Here is a 25,723-nt window from a genome sequence, read left to right as displayed (position 1 = left end):
GTGGGGACAAAATGCCTAGCACCTGTCAGCATCCCGTTTGCCATATTTCCCACTATTTGCAGTTTTGGAACAGTTTTCAAGGCCTGCCCCACAGACAGCACAGTACAGTACAGTAGTCTAATCTGGACGTCAAAAGGGCATGGATGCCTGTGGCAAGGTCAGACTTTGTCACGAAGGGCTGCAGTTGATGACCTCGACTGCAACCCTCACCCAACTTATATCGGAGCAAGTATCCATTGAATTCGATAGGGTTTACTTCTAAGCAGACATGGTTAAGATTGTGCTGGAAATTAGGTGTGTTTTATTCAAGCAAACCATGAAAGTTTTATGCAGGTACAAGGTTATCTTCCAAATGAGAGAGCTCATTAGTTTACACTAAGATACATGATGTAAAAATGCAATCATATCTGAATAAATCCATGTAAATTAATTCATTTGCCATTCCTGTACTTCCAACTATTGAAATGCAAGCCTCAGATTTATGATGCTTTCCTGGTTGCTCTTAATAAAGTATGGAGGACAAGCAGATTCTACGTATGAAAATAATAATAAAAAAGACTGGAGTTTCATTCTGGAGTTGCAGAGAAGTCATATAACGTAATTAAAAATACTTCAGTGAAGATTACTATCTTTTTTGGCATTAAATTAACATACGCTATAAAATAAAATGACCAGCCTTGCAAAAAGGGAAAAGCCAGCCAATGTTTCCACGGTAGAGGCTCCATAAAATAGTGGAACATCCTGAACACAAACGATATCTCTTAGATGTTAAACAGAGCACTTTTAAAAAATGTTTTAGGGTGGGAGGGTCTTTAACCCTGGTGGGAGGCAAAGGCTAGAGATGCTGGAAGCCAAAGATTGTAAGTATTTCAAACTAATATGTAAAATTAAAGGATAAATGAAAAGGCTCGTAAAACGGGATTTTTGAAGATAGGGCAAAAACTGCCATACATATATTCCAGCAGACTGGCTGCGTAAAGAAGCAATATATACAAGTTGCTCCGGGGAGGTCTGAGTCCGCTTATCTCCCCTTAGAAAAGGCAAGGAGAGGAAGACATAAAGAACAAAGAATTCATTTTACCAGTTCCGGCTTTCAAAGAACAAAACAAACAAGAGCAACCCACAAACTGAACCACTGCCTACCTGGCCAAGAAAAAGTTGTAGACAGAAGATGCCACCCCGTACTTATCTTCTTTTTAAATGAGAACACCCTATACATATCTTCTCAGGAGAAACCCCCATTGCATTCAATGGGACTTACCCCCAGGAATAAAAATACACAACCTTTTAAAACTGGATGTCTATGATGTTTGATGTGGCTACTTGAACAAGTTTCCCATGTCCTGTATGAAACAATAGGATGTCTTTGCTCTATTAGAGACAAGATAAAAGGCTGCAATTGTAAAAAAACAAACAAAAAACAAAACAGCTGAATATTTCCTTGTCCTCAGAAACACCTCAAGAACCTTTTCTCGTTATCTTAACAACTCGGTGAGGTACAGTTACTCCGTTAACTAGTAGGGGGACAGAGACTGGAGTACCATGAGAAAAATTAGTGAAGGGAGAACACACTTGTTTCTAACCCTCCTCCATACCCCGGGACAGCAACAAAAATGTTGGCTTCCGGGCTGGCTAGGTAGCTTTCTTCTTGCCACATTGCAGAGTTTTTATGAGGGAAAAGAAAAGAGGAATCTTCAGGTGCCCAGGGAAGTGACTTATAGGCCAGTGCTTTTCAACAAAGGTCTTCAAGGGTGCTGTGAGATGAGGGTCACATCCACACCATGCATTTAAAGAACACAGCTTCCCCCAAAGAATCCTGGGAGTGGTAGTTTATCCCTTACAGAGGTACAATTCCCAGCATCCTAAGCAAACTACAGTTCCCATGATTCTTTGGTCCTTTAAATAGATGACATGGATGTGACCAAAACTGCAGATACAGCCAAACCACTGTGCTTTTTGCACTCCTTCTTTTCAAGGGAATGCATTCACGGTGTCCTTGAAGAAGTCCTCTGTCAAAACATGTTGGGTCCAGTGACAAATGTTAAAGTGCAGGAGCTCATCATGAGATTGCACAGCCACGCCCCCAAGGTGAGTCCAAACATGCAGACAGCTGTGCTGCTCTGTTAAGTCTAATAAATCACTTCCTGGTGCACCTGAGAGTTTCTTTCTTTTTCCACCTGCATTTGTGATCTCCAGACATTTCTTCCAGATTATTGGCGGCCCTGACCTCTCTTCACTTCTCCTCACCCCTCAAATGTCTTAAGCCTTTGCACTGAGAAAGCACTAGCAAACCCTTATGCCAGCAATAGGATTGGAACAGCCCTCCACCCTGGCTGGATCAAGAACATCTATTATGCCCCAGATATATGACATTCCTGCCAGATCCTAAGAACTGCTCTGCTCTATACAACAATTAATAGGATTGGACTGTTAGGCTGGATTTTACAGCCCACAAAGTGCTACACTAGGGTGAATACTGGTTGCTACTTTGTTTTCGTTTGTGGTCTCTTGCATTTGCACACGTGAGACTTTTGAATAAGTAAAGTTGGTTCCAAACACAATAACTCCTTTGTTTTGGCCCTAACTAATCTCCAGTGCAATAAAAATGAAATAAATACCACTTAAAATGAAGCATTTCTAGGCTTTGTTTCATTTTGTTTTACTCTCTCGAGAATGCTGTGTTCCCTTGCATATCAGTCAGAAAAATAACAATCTAAATTTCCAATACACCAATTACATGTTGTCTAAACAGTCCTTTTGTATTCTCTTTCTGACTCTCTGTGCCAAGAAAAGGGGAATTTAAAAAAATGGCATTAGAGGATATTCCGGAATGGAGGGATGCTCCACACCATCACCAACTTAAATGATGTGCTGCAGCAATGGAAGTTCTATGCTCACAAGAGTGCTAGACAAATCTTCCCGTTTTACCTTCTTTCAGTTTTCCCAATTTTTCCTAATGCCATGCATTTTTGTCCTTCTTTTTCACCTTATAGGCAGTTTCACCTACTACATGAACTTCTGCATGCAATTTTTGGATAGAGAATTGCACCACAAAGGCGAGCGAAGTGCAAATTACAGGGTAGAGTTGATTTTTTTGTGCAAATTGGGAAAGGGGGCGTAAAAATGTGAACCCAACTGAATTTATCCCCTAGTTCAGAATAATTTTTTTTTGTAAATTTTCAGGTGTGCAGCCCAAGCTGGGTGTGTTTAGCCAATCAGAAGCTAAGCCCTTGGCTACAGCTGCCTCCACAGTTGCTCTGCAGGTCTCAATGGTAAGGGCATAGTGTCTTTCCAACCTGCTCAATGGCAATATCCTTTTCCTGCTTCTGTGCACCCATCACAATACCTTTTCAATGCTAGATACTAGATGCTTTTCACTAGAGATACCTGTGACATTCTTCAGAAGCGGGCTCATATACAGTCTTTGGGGGCTCATCAATGCCTGCCTCAAATTAATTCTCTTCAAATCAAAACCCAACCTGCGGAAGAATTTCTGGCTGCCTCAACCCACCCATACTTATACTTTACAAAGGACTCTACTCTTATTTCTTCAGCTTTCATAGAAGAATCCTTTATTTGAAAGCATCTTCTGTTTGAAGAGCTGCCCAGTCCAAGTCTGGGTTTAAAGAACCCCAATAAGAGAGAGCATTTTGTACATTTGTACATTTGTACATCTTTCATAGAAGAATCCTTTATTTGAAGGCACCTTCTGTTTGAAGAGCTGCCCAGTTTAAAGAACCCTAATAAGAGAAAGCATCAGCTGTGAAGCTGCCCATCAGCCATCAGCACCTTTACAGCAGAATGAGCAGGCATGTGGGTCACATGGTCACAGTCTATTCTAGTATGGTGAAATATATTGTATCTCAATTTAAAATAAAACAATTGTATGCAAATTTCCCCCTTTGGTTCGGTGAGGAATTTCCTTTGGGTGGGGTGGGGGGGGACACACATAAGTGGCCACCTATTTGATAACAAATATGAGTACCAAGCTGGGGAGTGGTGGAAATGAAGAGTCAATCCCTGTGGTAACCTGTACACCAGAAGAACATATTCATGTCCTTCGCCAAGTGTTAAAGAAGGAGGAAAGCTACAAAAATGATATCCTGGTTAACTTGAAAGGGTTATAAGGGGGAGGGGGTAATATCTAAGTATGAAACTTAGCTAAGGCTCTGTTTTAATTTTAGCTTTATTAACGGCATCAAAATAATTATGCTCTATCATCTTACCAGAATTTTTATTGGTCTTATTCTGTCGGCTCTTTACTTGCTCAGTCCATAATGTAGGGTATCGAGAAGCTATATCTAGAAAATTAAGAACAAAATGAGATCATTATAATGGAAAATATAAGTGATGACAGGCTAGATTTATTGCAAGAAAATATTAAGTAACCTAATAAACACAGCAAGGCTGAGAAACAAGTTTAGAAAAGGTTGAATAGTGATATTTAAGAGGAGATGAAATGCATGTTATCAATAGAAATCAAGTCCATATTAAATGACACTGTAAATTAAAGATTTAATGGGATAGTCAGTGCAGTTCATATTCTTCAGTCATAAACCCTGCTGTGCTTATGAGGTCCATCACAGTTCCTTATTGAGCTATGTGATCCTAGTGAGCTTTGGAAACCAACAAAAATTCTTGTATCACCTTAAAGGCTAAAAGGCTACGTATTGTAGCATAAGCTTTCACTGATGGCATGCAAAGAGAAGAAAAGCCTTGTTGGATCAGGCGGGCCAAAGGCCCATCTAGTCCAGCATCCTGTTCTCACAGTAGCCAAAAGCAGGCAGGACCCAAGTTCAACAACACTCTCCCTACTTGGATTCCCAGAGATTGAGGCATATTGTCTTTTGACAGTGGAGGAAGAACACAACCACTGTGGCTAGTAGCTGATGGTAGCCCAGTTCTCCATGAAAGATTCCACTTCACTGGGTGCAGAAAGTTACTTTCATCAAACATGTAAAAGGGTTGTGTTCTTCAATCTAGGATATCTCCTAGAAACACAAAAATAGGCATCTTTTCTGCAACATAATACTGTGGGCAAATGGCACACACACACACACACACACACACACACACACACACACACAGTATAGACATTGTTTCCGTAGTCTTCCCATCCCATTTCCAGAAATGCTCACCTTCTTCATCACCTTGGGGCTGAGTCTCCAGTGCAGGAGCTGAAGCATCATCTGAATTCAGAATGGAAAAGATTTGCAAGGAGACTACAATTATGAGAGTAAGCTAAATAAGGGGACATACTTGATTGAGACTAATAATTTGCATGTAGCCCTAGCCATCCAGTACATAAGCAAATAATGTCAGTGTTATCATATACAATTTTTTTTAAAGTGGGACCTTCAACAAAATTTTGCCCTGCCTGTATAGGAATCCTTTCCCTCTCCCTTCATTGGCTGTGTCTCCCCTGCCCCGCCAAGACTTCCAATCAGCATTCTGTTCCCCTGAGCACACTCAGCCCTCATTGGGCTGTTGGGAGGTGGGGTGGATCTCCACTTGTTTGGAAGGGTCTCCTGAAACATGCCAATATTTTTGTTTTTTTATTTATTTATTAGATTTATGTACCACTCTTCATTAAAAGATTTCAGAGAGGTTCACAAGATAAATCTCTCTCTTTTGTGCATAGATGGTGCCAAAGGAACGTTTCCTGATGCTCTGGCCAGTTTAGTCACTAAATCCAAAATGCATTTGCAGAGATTCCTGCTGTGTCAGATAAAACTCATTTATTTAATTTCTTATCATTTATACACTCCTTGATTCAAAACTGCTTTGAGGGTTTTATTTTACAAAGGTTCATGTGGGCAGATCCATACAGAAAGCCGTTTGCCAAATAATAAAGAGCGAAACGTACACAGGAAAGAGTTTTAAATATGTTCACATGGCAAATGGGTTGTCTGAATAGTCTGTCAAGAGCACAAAGTGCTTTTTTGTGAAATCACAAGCATTGGGGAAATGCACTTCTTCAGTCCATGCTCTGACCAAACAATGCTGACCATCCGTTTTCTCTGTGCTCAGACCAAGCAATACAGACCATCCATTTTGTCTGTGTACAGTCTGAAAGAAATGGCCTGTATGCAGCAGGCAACTGGATTTACAGAAACCTGAAACAAAAGCAGAGTTTGGCACAGCAAAATGCTGCTAATTCTTCTGCAGATTACACAAACAAGTTCTCTAGACAAGTTTTGATTTGCTTTCTTCCTGCATATTTCCTATACTCACACTGCCCAACAAAGGAAAATATAGTAAAAATAGAAAGAGATTGAGTCCTGTAAAATGTGTTGATTCAAGTTAAGACCAAATGCCACAAAACCTTTGCAAAATCAAAGCACTTTGGGAAAACAATGCTTTCATTATTTACATTGGGGGGGGCAGTTTGTCTGAAAATTCATCTTTTCACATAAGCAAGGATGGGGAATCTGACTATGAGCCATGATGGCTAGGGCTGATTAAAGATGGCACTTCAGAAACCTAAAAGTTCTCCAGCCCTGGAAGAAAGACTGGAATAAGATTCTTGAAACCTTACTGAAATGACCAGGGCTGTTGCCTGTGGACTGTGTCCCATCTCAAGTTCTGTCTTTTCCTTGGATAGTAGTCAAATCCAAAGCTGGTGTCGATTTTAATCTTTACAAAAGCACCACTGTTTTAATCTGTTTTTACAGATAATTTCAGTGTTTTATTTTATATTCTTCTGATTTTTTTATTCTTTTGAAGAATATAATAATATTATTAGAGTTTTTTCTTTTATAATCAAGTGGTATATAAATTTCTTTGGCCACCTCATGAAAAGAGAAGACTCCCTGGAAAACACCCTGACGTTGGGAAAGATGGAGGGCACAAGGAGAAGGGGACGACAGAGGACGAGATGGTTGGACAGTGTTCTCGAAGCTACCAACATGAGTCTGACCAAACTGCGGGAGGCAGTGGAAGACGGGAGTGCCTGGCATGCTTTGGTCCACGGGGTCACAAAGAGTCGGACATGACTAAACAACAACAACAACATATAAATTTTGATAACTAACTAACTAACTAACTAAAATAATGATGATGTTCCTCAAACAAAAGGAATGCACCAATGCAGTTGGCTAAGTGATGTTTAAAAGGCCTTTTCCAGTGCTGAGCAGGTGAGTCTCTCCAGAACCTTGTCATCATCAAGTCACAATCCTGTACAGCAATAGTATACACTGCAACTGCACTGGCTTGTCATCAGTAGTGGTCACTGCCAGAGAACATCCAAAGATGCCATGAGAATACTGACAGCATTCTGTGTGAGGCTAACTTCTGGGTAACTCAAGTAACCTCTAAAGGAAACAGCTACCTCTGAAGAGCCTAGAAAGACTAGGTGTGTGTGTGTGTGTGTGTCTGTGGCTTTCTCTCATAATGTTCAACCAATATTGCACAAAATGAGAGGAACACAGTATCTGGCAGAGGAGAGAGAAAAGGCAAGAAGCTGACAAGAGGAGGCCAAGATTTTTTGGAGAGAGGACAGCTAGTCTCTTTTTGTGTGTACGGTGGCTGCGCTGCTGAGAAATTTGTTTGAATTTGTCGAAACAAATACCCTTCTGTTTGCGTCAGATTCCTAAAAGGGTGCCATAGGGCCTTTTTACATCATGCAAGCAACTTCGTAAATCATTATTTCATGGCTGGTTTTAGATATTTAGCTGAGTTCCTGGCATCTCACACAGACTACGGTTGCCAGCAAACATTTCTCAGGTAAGAACCACAGAGGTGTTTGCTAGGATTAATGCTCATCGGAGAGAGCACGGTTTTTTTTCAAGAATGCCAAAAATAATAATGATGAAGTAGTCGGTGAAGGGAAGGAAACTTGGATTTAGTCAGCTTCTGCTCCTGCAATTCTGAACAGATGACTAGCACTAAGTAAGAGTGCTGCTGCCCTTCTTTGCTGTGTCCAACACCCCCATTTTCACCTAACACCCCGGCAGCCTATGTAGTTGCTTCTGCCAGCATTACTTCCTTGGAAGCTGCTCAGCTGTGCATGTGGTGGGGTGAAATCCTGACATCACTGCTGCTGGGCAGGGTTAGGCAGGGGTGGCTGTTGGGTTAGGGGTTGTGAGGTTGCACCAGAAGAAGCACTAGAGTGGCAGTGGCAAGTCTCACTGGTGCAACCACCTGGCCCCCAACTTGCTGCTGACTCACCCCATCCCCATTCCTATCCAGGTGTCAGGAGAGTGTCTCCATCCCATCGCAAGTGCTGCTGCTGGCTGTTCATAGAGTTGTGAGTTTGGGACAGGTTGGCTGTATGCCCAAGTCCCTTCCAATTCCTGGATCCAACAAGGATCCAATAGCTGGAATGGCCAAGCCAGCTTCTAGGCAATGGCCCACTAAGTTTGAATTGTTAAGGTAACAAAGGAAGTGGCTCTGTGCCAGAAGAGAAATGGGTGGGCCCCACTCCCTCAAGGGTCTGGTAATTAAAAAGACAAAAGCCAGAGTTGAGGCTTGTGAGTGAAAAGCAAGAAGCAGACTGGGCATTATCATTCCTTTTGGAGTGATAATGCTATAAGCCCCTCCATCATAGACTTAGGTTTTATATATGTGCAAATCAACCATATATCCTAAAGACACCATTCTCCTTTGTCCCTCATTCCAAGGAAACTGAACTCTGCATAAGCGCCTGGAACCTCACACTGCTTAGACATTAGGGTGGCATGCAACCATATATTTGCGTGGACAAGCAGAGACACACACCCCCAACCCCATGTGACTCCCTAATGGAATAATGACTCTGAGGTTAGGTGGGAACCTCCAGGTATGCAGCGTGGGAGGGGGCAAAGCCAGGTTGTATTTTAGGGAGCCGCATAGGATCGTGGGGGGGGGGGGGCTGCGCACGACCATGAAAAAACCGCCCCCTATTTGATGTGGGGTGCACAAAAGTATATTGGCCATGTCTAAAGAAACATACATGGAAGTGCACTAAAAGGAACCCTTGCCCTGCTGAGATTCCTGCATTCAGGGGTTTGGACTAGACAACACTTGAGGTCACTTCTGACTCTACAATTCTATGCTTCTGTGAAACACAGATGCGCAAATTATATGAATATGAACATTTTTAAAATTGAGGCAACAAAGCATCTTGTTTTAGATTTGTGGGCTTTAAGATGAGTGTGGGTTTTTTTTTGGGGGGTAGACATTGCTGGGGGAAGAGTCCCACAAAATCCTAAATGCAAATAATACTAATTCTAATCCTATGTCCAGCTTTAGTTTGACACTAAAAATACAGAGTTCCCTTTCATATTTTTTTTTAACTGAGTGCCTTTTAAAGGTCTGATAACATTACATGGAATACGTATAGCTGATCCCTGCAAAACTTTTCAACACAAAACATGCTGATCATACAAAACACATGTTGGCTCTGACTGGCAACTGGCATTCCAAGACACCCCCTTAAACATAATTCAAGATACCTACATTGCGAAGTATTAAGCCTAACAGTAATTCTGCCATGTTTAGGTAAATAGGGTCTGGCAGCTGATCGGCCTCCGTGGCAGGAGTTGGCTTTATAAAGTTTCCAGATTCACACCTGGTTTTGTTCCATATATATCAGGCACTGTTTGTAGCTGGGGGCAGGTGATAAAACCTATTCATTGCTGCCCAGCCTCAAAACCCAGGAAACTTTTAAAGATGGGCACAGCGCATGCTGGCTACGCAGAGTGCCAAAACAACAAAATTTATGATCTGTATTGAGTTTCTTTAGAAAGTTATGAACACCTGGAGCCTACGCATTTGCCTGGCAAACGTATCAAAGAAAGATTGTCCTCGAGTAATATATACATAATTTATATTACTCAGTTTAAACAGCTACTGATTCTTTTCATAGGAGTAAAACATAAAATGGCAATTATTCCTAAGGATCCTGTGCAGGATCATAAATTAAGGATAGTTACATAATTTCCCATCTGTCACATATCCTTAGCATGGGCACTTAGAGGGAGGGGAAAACCCCACACATTAAATATAGTTGAATATGCATTACCATTAATCTTGGAGCTAATGCCACCGACTACAGTGGGAGGTAAACTGGTCCAGACATATGAATGATTTTAGCACCAGCCCATAAAAAGCTATAAGGATATATCATTAATAATAACAGCAACTTCTTGGCTCTGAATATGATCCATCAGTTTAAATCATTACAATAACTCATCTTAAGAGAATTTAATCTCAGTTGCCACAGTGATGGATGAAATAATGGCACTGACATTTTGATCCTAAACCAAAATTGGCCTTACAAAAAGGTGCAGAATGGTCTGATGCACTAGGATGAGGGTCAATAGAGACATTATACATATATATATATATATATATATATATATATCCCCAGTAACGCAACAATTTCATGGAGACTCTACTTTTGATACAACTGAAATTTTGAACATAGAAAAGGTTTAATCTCAGATGAGCTAAAAACAATTGTCTTAATTCAAGGAGGAAAATCCACAGCTTTCCATTCCTATTTGCATAGCAATACTTATTTGGGCTGTTCTGCTGAAATGATGGCAGAGGCCAATAACTTAGACAGGAATATGGAGTGCTGTTTTTCTAGAAAAAGAGGTGTCAGAACTCACCATGAATTCCTCCCTTGTTGTCTTATCATTGCAATGGCTCCCACCTGAGAGGTGCTGGAACTGAGTTCCAGCAAGTTCTGGTTGGAGGGAGGGAAAGCCCTGGGAATATGTCATAAGTCACTTATACATGACTAGTTCCATGTGTCTGGAACTGAAATAGTTAGGTTGGATGTAAAAATCATTAATTCCAAAGGATGAAATGTCAGAGTACACAATGAAAGGGGAAATATGAAAGTAGAAGATAATTGGACATTTTTGAATGTCCAATTAGAACAAGAAGATCAGGGAATGTTTGCAAAGTCTCGTCCCAGGTGGGATATCTCTCTACAAAGCGGGAAATAATTTACTGCGCCTTGAGGCAGGGGAAAGAAGCAGCGGCGGTCACAAGACATGGCTAGCACAAGTCCTGCTTGCCTCAGTCATGCTTACAAACATTCAAACTGGGTGCTCAAATGCTTGTAGCTTTATATTCAAATGTGTGAATCTTCGCCACATCCCTTAGATAGTCACAGGACAACCGTGCTTCAAGGTTGTGGGGAAATGTGACAATCATGTCTCATGGTAATAATGTTTGATAGCTCTGGGACTCTTCTGTTCCAGGCTGGGTGAAAACAAAAATATGAATACTGCTAAGATAACGTTAATACATCTGCTTGTCAGTAGGCGTCCAACCTTATTTGTATTTGCAGTAATTACCCCACAGGAATGTGCTCCAGCTTGCTGTTTAGAATGTCAGGCAGGAATATTTTTCAGGAGATTTATATCTACGGAAATCCACCAGGACGTGGCCTCTACTTGCCAGCAGGTTAACACTGAAAACTAAATCAAGTTACTTACTTGAAACAACAGGCTGGTTAGAGTCTTGGCATTGAACTAGGGAGACCCAGGGTCAAATTGCCACCAATCCATCAAGCTCACTGGGTAATATTCAGCCCAGCATTATCTCCTATCCTAACCTACCTCACAGGGTTGTTGTAAGGATAAAGTGGGGGAGCATACAAGTAAGCCCCGAGCCTACCATATGAAGCGGAAACATATATTTGTCATGTTTAACTAGACATGACAAAAAACATTGCAGGCAAATGTATATCACCTTAATCAGTGCAGACTGTGCCAGTTGTTCCCTGCATGCAGTGGAGATACATCCAGGGAAAAGCAGTTGGTGCAGACCTAACATTAAAGCAATGACTGCTTAATTTTCTAGGAATGGATGGTGTCAGATCTAACAGAATCATCTCTGTGCCCAGGCTTATCCTGTGCTGCTTCTATCAGGCAAAAGACGTGTCCATAGTCAATGTGGAGGAAATTCCCTATTTCATTATAAGATATTTACCTGTTTTTCCTGTACCTTCACGTTGTGGCAGCTTCTCATTTAGGGAACCTAAAAGGTTGGAGGAGGAGGGGGGGTGAATTAGAGGAGGAGAAAGCAGATGTGTGATCAAGAGCAGATCCACACAGTGGGTGGGATTCACTTAACAAACCCCGTCAGTGGAAGCTCCGTGCAAAGACCTCCATTTGCACAATGATGCTTCCCGCCATCTTCCCTCATGCTCCCGAAACTGACTCCCCCAGAACAGTGCATGGGGGGAGGAGAGGGAGATCATTCAGTCTGGCAAGCTGAAATACTTGTGCAGACAGCATTCATCATAGCATGACCACTGAATTCCACCTTATACTTTTAAATCACAGTCAGCACACTTCTAAAGGACATGGCTTCCTTCAATGAATCCTGGGGCCTAGGGTTTTCCCCTTGCAGGGCTACCATTCCCAGCACTCTTAGCAAACTACAGTTCCCAGGATTCTTGTGGGAAGCCATGCGTTTGCAAAATGCACACTGTCAATCTGCCCCAAGGAGAGCAAGAGCGAGTTGGCAACCTTGGCAAGGTTGTGGTAATATATAAGAACTGAGGAGGGAAAGCAAAACAAATGATTCTGTGAATCACTTACAGGATGCTGTTCACAACTCCCATAGTGCTAAGCACATGAGGAAGAAACTATGCAGAAGCAAAGATGTTTGCACACAACTTCAGGGGAAACGTTAGCTAACAACAGGGTGTACGTACATCAGATTTCCCTGCAACCATTTAACACCTGTTTCTAAATTTCCGTTCCGTCTCCCAAGGGCTCAGTGGCTCTGGAATTTCTTTCAGTTCCCTAAATGTTGATATCTTGACTTAGGGAGCAGTAAAAATGTCTGTGTTGCATCTGGTACTTTTCAGCAGACAGTTTGTGGGGGATGGGAGTATTTATCTTTATGCTGTCTTTATGCTGCCAGGAGAGCACATTTGATTACTCTATACCTCTCAAGTTGACCGGTTTTCTTACAATAGTTGACTAATGGGGGCAGGGGAAGCACTGGAGAACCTGTGAACTGAAATAATGCTTAGTGCCCATCGTCTAAGACTGGGGTGTGCAAAGTTGATTTTAATATTGGTGGCCTAACTGTTTTTCAAAGATGGATCAATTGTAGCAAACACAGCACAGCCTCATTTATCCAAACAGCCTTGTCCAAGAAACAGTGGGAACATGCAGATAACCAGATGCCCAGGAATGTTGTATCCATAGAGTTACACTGTGACCTATGTGAGCTCATGTGGAAGGCAATGAGTTAGATAACAAATAACTGGGATTTCAGTTAATCTGCAAGAACAGTGTTGAAAGAGTTCAGTGGGTGGCATAATACAGATAGACTTGAGTGAATCTAGTGAGGATTCAGGGGGGGGACACCAACAGGGTCTGTAGTTTAGCTACAGACAATTTCTAGGGGTACATCCAAGGCCATGGGAAAACCCACTGAAGGACCAAATGTATGAGAACTGAAAGCAGGATTCACCTGGGTGCCCTATGTCCAGAATTTCCTGGACATACCCAGAATACTGCAGCCGAAAGCAGTGTCCGGGCAGATTATCAGGGATAATCCGGATGTTTGGCAACCAATGTCTGCAAAGTTATTTTTGCTGATTTCCCTAAAAAATAGCTCAAAAACGTCCAATTTATTTGCAATTTTGCAAGCTCAACAAGTTTTCTGTCTGGATTTTCACTTTTTGAAATATGGCTACCCTACCTAATGAGTCCTGTCAGTGCAAGCCTAGCATGAGGTCTTCCACCTGTGCAATGGGTTCCCCCCTTCCTCCCCCCATGATCCAGGTGCACTGAAATTGGCTCAAACTGGGGGAGAACCCCTAGAATAGTGGTAGAGGGAGAGGAGTGATTGTTCAGCAATGTTGAACTCCACCTACAGTCTATTGTATCATACCAAACCAAGTAATTAATTTATCTTCTAGGACCCTTGCAGAGGAAGAATATGGGATATCTTCCCCAACTCCATAATGTAATGCATTTTAAATGAATATTACACAAATAAAGCTCATTTTTTTTAAATGGATCACGTCCATCTTTTGTGCAAGAAACACAAAAGGAGCCGGGCGGGGGGAGGATGAGCTTCAACACTAATTTGATACGTCCACCCTGGATGACAATATGTATATATAAAACAGACTGAATTCTGTCTCATAAAGCATCCAATAGTAAACCCATCAGTTTGAGCTTTTTGTGAAGACTCAAGGCTTTGAGTTAACTCAGAAGTTCAATGCTCTCCACAGTTAAAAGGGGTGAACTTTGACTAGATTGTGCCCACTTAAGGATTTAAAAATGCACTGGATTCATTGGAGCACCTTCATTCACATATGTTTTTTATCACTGTTGCCCACAGTCCTTGGGCCCATTGATCTGGCAATTATTCTCTTTGTGAGAAGTTGGGGCTGAGATCTGGAAACCAATTTTCTTTGTATATCAAAAGGCAATTCTAGGCAAGTTATCCACTAGAGCAGGCATGTCCAACAGGTAGATCGTGATCTAACGGTAGATCACTGGACATCTGCGGTAGATCACTGGTAGATCATCGGGCTCCCCCCAAAGATGCTGAACAACTGTGGCTCCCCTAAAAAAAGCTCAACATTTTACATTTTACCTCCTCCCTGAAAAAACTCTGACCTGAATCCCCCAAAAATGGGCCTTCCTCCTTTCTAAAAAAAAAGCTCAACAACTTAGACCTGAACCCCAAAAAGGGGGTAGATCATTGCCAGTTTTTAACTCTGTGAGTAGTCTGTGGGAGTTGGCCACCCCTGCACTAGAGTAACCAAGGCAGTTTCTGTCCCCCCCAAAAGAGCCAAAATCAAACTAGAAGGGATCTAGATCATCAAAGAAAGTATAATCAAAGAAAGCCTGGAGTTGACTAGGCACTAGCCACTTTTTTGGGGAGGGGAGTATTTGAAACTGCTTGGATGGTAATCATACAAATCTAAGTGACCCAACAATAGGTTTTTTCCATAAGGCATGTACCACCATCTCTTTCAGTATCTATGGAACATGCCTCTCACTCAGAGATGTTCACTGCCCCAGTTTCCAGATATCCAGCCCCAGAAGCTACCACAGGCAAGAGTGGGGGGAAGTGAGGTGGGACACTGGAGGGGGGGGGAGAAATGCAGTTTTGTTTGTAGGGCCACCTTAAACCTTCCTAAACCTTGACAGTGTGTTGGCTCTCCAAATGCCCCCATAAAGTGGTGTTTGGGGATTCTTAGGACTTAGAGGTAAAACGTGGAATTGGCTGTTTGGCTTGCAAGACTGTGGACTGAATGGTGGGTTGAATTTTGGATTGAATTTCATCCCTTGTGGGCCTGCCCTACATATTGGTCTGAGGTCATTTAAGTTTTGCACGGAAGATCTATAAAACTACAATCTTCGTTTAATAACTTCAATAGGAAGTTAGTTTGCTGTTTGAAGTACTGTTGGCTATTACGTTGGGACATGAGGTTCATCCAAATCCTAAATTCATAACTCCACTCAAATGATGGGAAACCAAACCACATGGAATCCAAGAAGGAAGAAAAATCATCTAATCCAGTGTGAGGCTTAAAAGCCAACCTTAATAGAGAATTAGTTGAGCTTTTCAGGAAAGCTGAAATGTCTATCTGTGAGTGTAGGAAATTTCCATTACTGCACCAGATGTAGGATCTTTTCTTTCCTGGTAAACAGTATGCTTATAGCCAGATTAAAACAGTCAGATAAAAAGTTGAACAGATTCTTTTAGACATGATATATGTTTTTACCTGGGCAACGTGGAGTTTTATGTGCTACGGCTGTACCACTGATGGGACGACCATTGGAAGTGACACACCAACAGTAGCCTGTGTAGCTGTGGCACTGAACCTGTCAGAAAACAACACAAAGTATATGTAACAGAACATGCACAGTTCAGCGTTTCAAATTTTCATTAAAAACAGTTTTATCAATTAGCTACTATATTCTGCCACAATCCTCTATATTACCATTAAAGGTAAAGGTAGCCCTGACAATTAAGTCCAGTTGCAAACGACTCTGGGGTTGCAGTGCTCATCTCACTTTAAAGGCCGAGGGAGCCAGCGTTTCTCCGCTTCCGCAGACAGTTTTTGCGGATCATGTGGCCAGCATGACTAAGCTGCTTCAGACCTAATACCCAGAGTTTTATCTAGTGTCAATGACCTCCATTTTTTCCCCTGTAGGACATGGGATGCAATCTGGGACTCAGCTGAGAGGGGACAAAACCTGATGTTCACCCCAGACTTTGGAAATCAACAAGGACACATTTAGTCTTTAACTGTACTTTCAAAGCATAATCAGATGGACAGGAAAGAGCTGAAGAAATATTGCTTCATAATGTTGTTGACTATAGTCAAGTGCGAGACCCACATGTCACACAGTTCACTGGCATTAAGCTAAGAGTTCAGGTTTGACATTCCCAAGTTTATAAAGGCACATATATTCCTTTTACAGTTACAGGTGGGTAGCCGTGTTGGTCTGCCATAGTCAAAACAAAATCGAAAATTCTTTCTAGTAGCACCTTAGAGACCAACTGAGTTTGTTCCTGGTATGAGCTTTCGTGTGCATGCACACTTCTTCAGATACACTGTATCTGAAGAAGTGTGCATGCACACGAAAGCTCATACCAGGAACAAACTCAGTTGGTCTCTAAGGTGCTACTAGAAAGAATATTCCTTTTAGCTGTTTTAAGATATGAACTGTGACATCAGAGCCAACCCATCGTTATTCTGAGTCAGAAAAATGAGCTGTAGCACAGATGCAACAGAAATAAATCTGAATTGATAGACATGCCAGATAAAGATTCAAGAGTTTTCAGCCAACCTGGCTGTAAGTGCCATCATCGTTGCATTCTGGAATAAACACTTGCTGGAACTCCTTGCGTGCTTGTTCCTGAGTGTACTTCCTCTCTGCCACACATCTTGAAAGATCTAAAGAAAGGGAGGGGGAAAGCAATACAATGTTAGTGCCTCTTTACACCAGAATACCGTAAAATAGAATAGGTGTGAGTGAGTCCATAGGCTGGCTCTGCACAGCTTCTTTTGGGTTGTCAGTTTTCTCCTTGAATATTCAGAGCAAGTCTTCAGCCAGGGAAATTTAGGAAACACCCAAAAGGAATAGAATACTCATCCTCTGATCCAGATGACCATGAAGTATACTTTGCAAAATTGTATGGATCCTTGTACATTTTTGCAATAACGACAGCCACACATGCTGTCTGATGGGCCTTAACATACCAGAAGACCTTCTTTTTTTTTCTTTTTGGTACTGAATATAACTATGTCTCTGAAATATAGCTTGCTTGAAAAAACAACACATATCTCATTTGTGGTTAATGTTTCCCTGTCATACCATGTTTCATACATTTGGAGGGGGTTTGAAATAGAAATCCGCTCCATTTACCTGTGGGGAGGAGTTGTGGTGGACCGTGTGGCCACCCACTCCCCCGGGGGGCGGGGGACGTTGTCCCGCATAACCCGGGGGATCCCAGCAACGTCATCATCCAGTCAGCCAATCGGTTGGCTGGGGGGCATGGCCGGGACCCATTTAAACAGAGGCACAATAAAGTTGTGGCCCAAATTTTCCTAATAACATTAACCTTATATACTGTGTCTTAGTGTTTTTATTCCTCTCCGAGGGGGTGGTTGCAGGGTCTCGACATGCAAATGTGTTCATCTTGTAATGCTCAGGCATATATTGAATCAAGCAGCAGTCCCCCTCATCCCATTAAATTATTCTCTGGCTTGGGTCTTAATCTGAGCCAGAAAAGAATCTCCTGACCTTGATTCTCTGTCCCCTATTTACATATCTGTTCTGACCATGGAAACTGCATCAAGAGAAGCAGCAGCAGAGAAGAGGCTATAAAATGCCTCCCACTCACATCCCGGATGCCAGAGACACTGGCAAATGCAGTTTTCTACATCTTCCAGGGTCACTAAGATTCCAGAAAGTAGGAAAAGGAGAAAAGTAGCTGTGGGCTTTCAGTACTGCTGCTGTTGCTACTTCTGTAACTGCCACTAGACTGGGAAAATGACAAAGAAATATGGTAATCAGAAAGGACAACACAGTGGTACCTTGGGTTACAGACGCTTCAGGTTACAGACACTTCAGGTTACAGACTCCGCTAACCCAGAAATAGTACCTCAGGTTAAGAACTTTGCTTCAGGATGAGAACAGAAATCGTGTGGCGGCAGTGGGAGGCCCCATTAGCTAAAGTGGTACCTCAGGTTAAGAACAGTTTCAGGTTAAGAACGGACATCCAGAATGAATTAATTTCTTAACCCGAGGTACCACTGTACTTAGGCATGGAGTGGGGGAAGGATTAGGGAACCATGGTGTGCTCCTGATGATGTCATCAGAAGGACAGCAGAATTCCTGAATTTTGATCTAGGCATGAAAAAACAAAGCTGTATTTCCAATCTTCCAGGAAAATAGTTGGCTTTACCAGCACCAGGACCACAGGAATTTGCCCAAAAGGGGGGAAAAAAACCCTGCGCTTTTGCAAGCATCATATTTAATAAAGACTTCCATAGCCAATTCCTGTTACTGTAATTATGTACTGCAATATTAAAGTCCATTATGAATATCAGATTTGAACACCAAGTAAAAATCAAATGGATTCGTTAACCAGCATACATACTCAATTAATGCTGTAAAAAATATCTGATTCTGCGATGAGTTCCCTGCTCCCCTGGATTCACAGTTCAACTTACTTTGAAATCCGATGAAGCCTATCCTAAAATCCTTACCCCATCATTTTCCTCCACCACCACCTCCTGCACCAACAGGACTAGCTGTTTTCTTTCAATGCTTGCTTCTGTTAAAACTGTTGAGTATAATTGGTTTAATTGACACTAAAATGGGAATGCCCATGTGTATTGCTGAAAGGGTTTAATTGGTATATTCCATTGAAGCTAAAGTACAACAAGAAGAGCTCTGTCTCACCTTTAACTGAGTTGATAATTAACTAATTGTTGCTCTCTAGCAGCTAACATGTGAGTGATTGACCTCAGATCATGTGAGAACAAAGAAAACAGCCACCGCCCTTTCAAGATGGCGAATGTTTTCTTTGTTCCCAGGCTCCTTGGAGTAGGGATGTAAATGAAGCTCTCCAGGTAAACAGCTCCAAGCGCTAAAGGGGCTGGAATGCAGAGACAGACAGACAGACAGACAGAGCCAGAGTGAGGGCGCTATGTTTATCAGCTCTGATTATCAGTATCTGAAAAAGTGTGCATGCACACAAAAGCTCATACCAAGAACAAACTTAGTTGGTCTCTAAGGTGCTACTGGAAGGAATTATTTATTTATATATTTATTTATTTTAACTCTGATTGTGTTTAAGTTATTTCTAATATGCTGAGCCTGTGCTGGACACCTCAAGTTATTGTATGGATACGTTTTTATGCGTCTTTGATGCTTTTGTTTTTGAAGGTAGTTCTGCAAGTAAATATTTAATTAAACTTATGGCCTTGGTAATGTTTTTTTCTTCCAAAAGGACTCAGTTTCTATGCATCTAGTCACTTCGAACTGCAACATTAATATCTCCAATAAAAAGTGTACTTAGTTTCCTTGGACTTCCCACACTCCACAAGTCCTTTTGAAGATATTTGGGAGGGTTTTTTTACGTACACATATATGCAGTGCTTTTTTCTTTAAAAAATGTTTAGGGGTACTCTAATTTTGACAAAAGAAGAAAAGCACTTTATAGCTCAAATCAGGAAAAATAAATACAGTAAATAGGGGAAAAAATACAAAGATTCACAAAATGTTTAGGGGTATGCATACCCCTGCATTCCCCCAGAAAAAAGCACTTCATATATGGAAGTTCAAAGGCTTATCACTCCTGTGCTTGAAACTGCAACACTGGGGGAATTTTTAAAAAGTTCAGTTTAAATATGGACAACATTTAATGACAAATTTCTGCTTTCCAAAAAGCGAAACTTCCTACTCTCATTAGAAGTACATTTTGGTTTTTGGAAGGAAAAATCCCTCATATCTGAGGCATCTGATGAAGTGGGCCCTGATCCATCAAAGCATCTGCCACAATAAATCCATTCATCTTTAAGGTGCCATGAGACACTTTTTTTCCCTATAAAGGCCAGTTTCTTAAATTCACACCAAAGGTTCTTGCTGTAGTTGGGCTCTGCTGTGGTAGTCAACTGCCAATGTTTTAAAAAGTGAGAATAAAATGCAACTGCTTTGCCCAGCTTTCATACCGTACGCCTTATCCTAAGCTTATAAGTTTGCTTATACATTACTTACTAGCATGTGGTTTTAATGGAGAGAGTGTTTCAACTGAAAATAAATCTCTCCTTTGGTGGACTTCTGTCTTCATTTTTAGTGCAGCATGTGGTTTAAATGTCAAAAGGAAAAGTGATCTAAATTCCAGGACGCGAGGGCTCCAATCCTTGACATACTTTGTCAGGAGCAAGCCCCGCTGAGATGCATTGCACCTATTCTCCCAAAGAATGTGTGAAGGTTTGCACCCAAGCTCTCTCATACAAGGCTGATAGTATTATAAATCAGTTCTTATATAGGAATTATCACTGAAGGGTGACAGGGAGATGAATTCCTATAGATTTCTCCAGCCTGAAACATCATTCTTTGCAGTCTATCCAATATTCCAGGAGTTTACAGAAAGTTAAATCTGATGGAACATGACACCTGCAGTCTAATGTTTCTGGAATTATTGAAGCTCCTATTGTAATGGAGCTGAAGTGAGTGTTTCTACCTCAAGACAAGGAATGTTACAATGTTGCTCTTCTGCCTCTTTAGGGCAGGGGTGGAGAACCCATGGCCCTCCAGATGCTGTTGTACAACAGTTCCCACCATCTGTGACCATTGGCCATGCCACCTGGGGATGATGGAAGTTGGAGTCCAACAACAACTAGTGGGCTACAACTTTCCTATTCATAGTTTTCAAATGCAGGTGTGTATTAAAGGTTCATCAGTTTTCCTCACAGTTAGTTATATGGAAAGTTCCACATCTTGCTCTCTTCATGAACCAACCGTGAGCTGGATCATATGCCTTAGCTTTACAGTGAGGCCCAGCTCCAAGGGCCTTCTGGCGGTTCCCTCACTGCGGGAAGTGAAGCTACAGGGAACCAGACAGAGGGCCTTCTCAGTAGTGGCGCCTGCCCTATGGAATGCCCTCCCATCAGATGTCAAGGAAATAAACAACTATCTGACTTTTAGAAGACACCTGAAGGCAGCCTTGTTTAGGGAAGTTTTTTATGTTTGATTTTTTTATCATGTTTTTAAATATTCTGTTGGGGGCCGCCCAGAGTGACTGGGGAAACCCAGCCAGATGGGTGGGGTATAAATAAGTTGTTGTTGTTGTTGTTGTTGTTGTTGTTGTTGTTGTTGTTGTCACAGTCTGAGTGGATTTGTGCATTTAATCCTAATAACTGAATGGCAAAGGTGAAAATACATATTATTACAAATGGACTTGTTTCAAAGATGGGTATCCCCCCCCCCCCCAGCAATAAAATTCCATACAGGCCAGGCCCCATTTAAATGGGGGGAAAGCAAGTTTACTCTGTTTTCTCTAAGCCAGTGAATATTCATGTACAATATATTATACTCATTTCTGCAGTTATCTATCTTTTTATTTTATAAACTGAAATTCCTACTCAACAGATATGATACTTATCACTCAGAAAAAACTACTTAGAAAGTGATTAAAGTGAAATGTTTGACGTAAAATATACCCTAAGGGCAAGCCACAGACGCTTAGCTGTTCTTGAACCAAATGTAGAGATTTTCTTAAATCTGAAAAGATTTGGACAGATGGGACTAATATTAAGTCACGCAATTTGGATACTTCTAAAATTTTCCTCTGCACCCACTTTATATGGATGTTTCCGTTTTCTGCCCCCCCCCGCCTGCTGCCCCACTTTTCAGAATGCCGAATTTCAGTGACATCTTGTGTAAGTATCCACACAAGCTTTAAGTTGGTTTTATACCAGTTAAACCAGGGATGGGGAACCTGTGGCCCTCCAGTTCCAATCAGCCATCATGGCTAATGGTCTCTTGAGTAAATGTAATAATAAATAGATGATTTTATAGAGATGCTCCCCCACACTGCTGAGCCATTTCCATATTTTAAAAGACAGGCAGTTGCAAAATGTGAAGAATGCAACAAGCCTGGTAAGATGATCCATAAATGACAGCACCAACATTTCAGCATTCAGTGGTCTGTTCTTCAAAGTACATTTCACCATCCACATATGATGCCCGCACAAAAATTCGGGTCTTTGGGGTGAGGCAGCTTGCCTTACTGCCCTTGTGGATTAAAAATATAAGAGAAGTACAGCGGTTCACTTGTTAGCTGACATTAGCGGGAAATAGCTTGCTGACCTGTGAAAATTCTTTATCCATTCCTCAATGTGTCAAAACACAGACTTCCTGCTTTTTAACAGGGATATTAAGATACTGAGAAGAGTAGCCAATTTTAAATGGCACTAGCCAAGGGATGAGCCAAATTTCACAAGGTAAAATATACAGTGGTACCTCGGGTTAAGTACTTAATTCGTTCCGGAGGTCCGTTCTTAACCTGATGCGTACTTAACCTGAAGCACCACTTTAACTAACGGGACCTCCTGCTGCCACTGCGCCACCAGAGCACGATTTCTGTTCTTAAGCGGAGTTCTTAACCTGAAGCGTACTTAACCTGAAGCGTACTTAACCTGAGGTACAACTGCATGCTCTGGTCCATGGGGTCACGAAGAGTCGGACACGACTGAACGACTGAACAACAACAACATAACTGTTTTAATATAAAAGCTTGACTGGCTGTTTCAGCTATCTCAATTTTATTTTTGAATGTATCATACTGACCAAAACTTACCTGCAAACTAAAATTAAAAACAGATATGATGGAAATTTAAGCCTCAGCAGATTAACTGGCTGACCCGGACTTTTGCTAGTCAACTGCTAGCTTTTATTTAGTCACTTTGTATTGATTATACTTAATTCTGTTTTATTTTTCACAACACTTGTTCTATTATACATATTCCTCCCCCTGTTTTGTTGATTTAAATTGTGATGATTATCGGTTTTTGTTGTGTTTATTCTCTCCTTCCTGCCTCCCTCATTTTACTTTATGTTATGATGATTTGTGTTTTTAAGCAATACACTTGAATTAATGAATTGATTTTCTCAATGAAAAACTGAGCAAGAGAGACATTCATAGAAGTGTTCAAATGGACCCCCTGATGTGTTCATTGAACATGAGGGGGAAACAGGATTTTGCCTCTTAGCCATTTCCAAATGCAGATGTACCCACTAGCAACACCCTCTCTTCCGCGGATGGGAAATAAATTTGATTCAGTTTGCATTTCAATATGAACCTGCCTAATTCACACTTTCTGAAACATTGTGCAGATTAAAATATAGCCATAATATGAAAATGTGCAGTTTCCTGAATTTTGCAATGCTGTTTTTTTTTTTTGGTCAAGTAATGTGTGCAAAAATGCAGGCAATGGGGTAAACTATGCATAAAGATGCATATATTGATGAGAATAACTTGCAAAACCTCATTATATCACAGGAAATTGCTTTACAAAAATATGTGCATTAAGCACAATTGCATACAGAAATATGTCTGTTAGGAAAAATTCACACATGAAAGACTGATCAATTTTCATGAGGATTTTATTTTAATGAGACAAGCAAGCAAACAAACAAACTGACGTGTAAATGTGAAGAACTGGACGTGGAGAAATGAAAAGCTGAATGAGAGGAAATAAAATTGACAGACTTGCCCATTCATGCCCTTATACCTTTGGCATGAACAGAGATGGAAGTATGTGTCTTCTGTATCTGAGTAAGGCCTTCTCTCACTTAAAATGAACAAATGGCCACCAGGTGGGGTGTCATGCTCAGTGGGAACAGTCACACACCCCTTTCATGCAACACTGGACATGCAAGGGAATCACACACACTGGACATGCAAGGGAACTCCTAATGAGGGGAGAACAGCTATACATCTACAGAGAGGTTAAGTTTGACCTCAGACTTTCAGATGCTATTTTAAAACATACACACCACTCCAAAACGTTCATATATTAAAACTAGGGGTGTTCAGCACTCACATAAAAGTACAGCATTTCCACACACATGCATACACAGAAGGGCTGGTGTATAGTGCCAGAAGCAGCAGACCATTTCTACAGTACCTCTTTAAAAAAAAAAAAAGCAAAATGCTGCATTCTGGATCTCCGCAAAGAGACAAAGTTATCTAAGCTGGGGTGTTCTTCCATTGGCACCTAAACAGAGCCTGCCTCTGAGCAATTCCCATTTGCAGCCACTCAGCAATTTAGATATTTACTAAATCTTTGCGATAAAATAAGGAATGCTCCACTGGAATCTTCCTCGGTGAGAAAATATTTTTCACCTTCGTTCGGCACCAGCATAAATTCTGGTGAGGTTTGACTGTCTCTGTTCGAATTCTGCTTGAAAGCCACAGTTCCTCCTGTTTATTCCTCTCTGCTTTGTGATGGGGTCACAATTCCATCTGAAACAAGAGAGCCTGTGCAGGTGTTGGACTGGTGCCTGGAAGCAGTGTGAGGCTTGATGGAGGCGAATAAACTGAGGCTGAATCCTGATAAGATGGTGGAGCTGTGGGTCGGTATGCTGTGTCTGGGACTCAAGTGTCCCACTTGTTCCAGGATAGGCTGCACTGCCACTGAAGGAACCAGTTCATAGCCCAGGATTACCCTTGGATTCCAATCTGCTCCTGAAGTTCCAATTGGCTTCTGTGGCTAGCAGTGCTTATGCCCAGCTAAGGCTAGTTTGCCAGCTATGGTCATTCCTTGCCCTGGATAGCTGCGTGCCAATTGTCTGAGCTCTAGACATCTCCCAGCTGAAATATTGCAATGGGCTCTACAGGTGGTTGCTTTTGAAGCTGGTTCAGAATCTGCTATTATTCTGAAGATGGCAATGGTTTTGTTGCAAAGTGTCACAGGTCCTGAAAGTGCTGAAAATGCCAGGCCCAATTCAAAGTTTGGCATAAACACCAAAAATGGCCTTGGACCCAAGTACCTTTGCGAATAGGAACTATCTCAGGTATAGTTGTATGAATAGTTGATTCAAACACACAAATATTCCCATACATTCAGGTGAAAGCATTCCTTTTTTTGTAGCTAATCTTCTTACAAAACACTTTCAGGTTATGGTGAAAGTTCCCTCAGCACCACTGCAAAGAACTGAAAACCTGAACCGATTGAAACTGCCTTACCAACACCTGTGAGATATACAGTGGTATCTCGGGTTACAAACACCTTGGGTTACAAACACTTCAGGTTATTGACCCTGCTAACCCAGAAGTAGTACCTCAGGTTAAGAACTTTACCTCAGGATGAGAACAGAAATCGCATAGCAGCGGTGTGGCAGCAGCGGGAGGCCCCATTAGCTAAAGTGGCACCTCAGGTTAAGAACAGTTTCAGGTTAAGAACGGACCTCTGGAACGAATTAAGTTCGTAACCAGAGGTACCACTGTATAGTATTTCAGAACAGAACGGAAACATGTTGGCCAGTGCATACAATGAAGATCCCTTTTCAGCAGCCAACAGTGAACATATTTGTTAGGGTATACCTTAGAGTTGCCAGATTTATTCTTTATTTTAAAAGGCTGTTCCTTATTTTGGAACATAGCAAGCCAACAAGGCATAAATAGATGTCGTTTAGTCTAGAACATTAGAGTTAAATGTAGTATTCAGCACCTCCGTGTCCATAAGCAACACTGAAGTGCAATTAACAGGGAAACGTTT

At 41.5% G+C, this 25,723-nt stretch overlaps 1 protein-coding gene across 2 annotated transcripts in view; it reads right to left on the bottom strand.

Annotated features, from left to right (window-relative positions):
* SMOC2 (SPARC related modular calcium binding 2) overlaps positions 1–25,723 on the bottom strand; it is a 140,885-nt gene that overhangs the window by 55,296 nt on the left and 59,866 nt on the right. Inside the window, exons 3-7 of one of the 2 annotated variants that reach the window (XM_033144214.1) lie at positions 16,776–16,882; positions 15,704–15,803; positions 11,929–11,976; positions 5,139–5,222; positions 4,227–4,301 (exon numbers count right to left, since the gene is read on the bottom strand). In XM_033144214.1, the coding sequence (XP_033000105.1) occupies positions 4,227–4,301; positions 5,139–5,222; positions 11,929–11,976; positions 15,704–15,803; positions 16,776–16,882 (414 nt within the window). The remainder of the gene's footprint in view (positions 1–4,226; positions 4,302–5,138; positions 5,223–11,928; positions 11,977–15,703; positions 15,804–16,775; positions 16,883–25,723) is intronic. The other variant, XM_033144215.1, reaches the window with a different exon arrangement.

Source organism: Lacerta agilis, chromosome 3 (genome assembly GCF_009819535.1).
Source record: "Lacerta agilis isolate rLacAgi1 chromosome 3, rLacAgi1.pri, whole genome shotgun sequence".
In the NCBI taxonomy this organism is placed as follows: Eukaryota; Metazoa; Chordata; class Lepidosauria; order Squamata; family Lacertidae; genus Lacerta; species Lacerta agilis.
The sequence above is the reverse complement of the archived record's forward strand: the minus strand, read 5'-3'. Positions and strand labels throughout refer to the sequence as shown.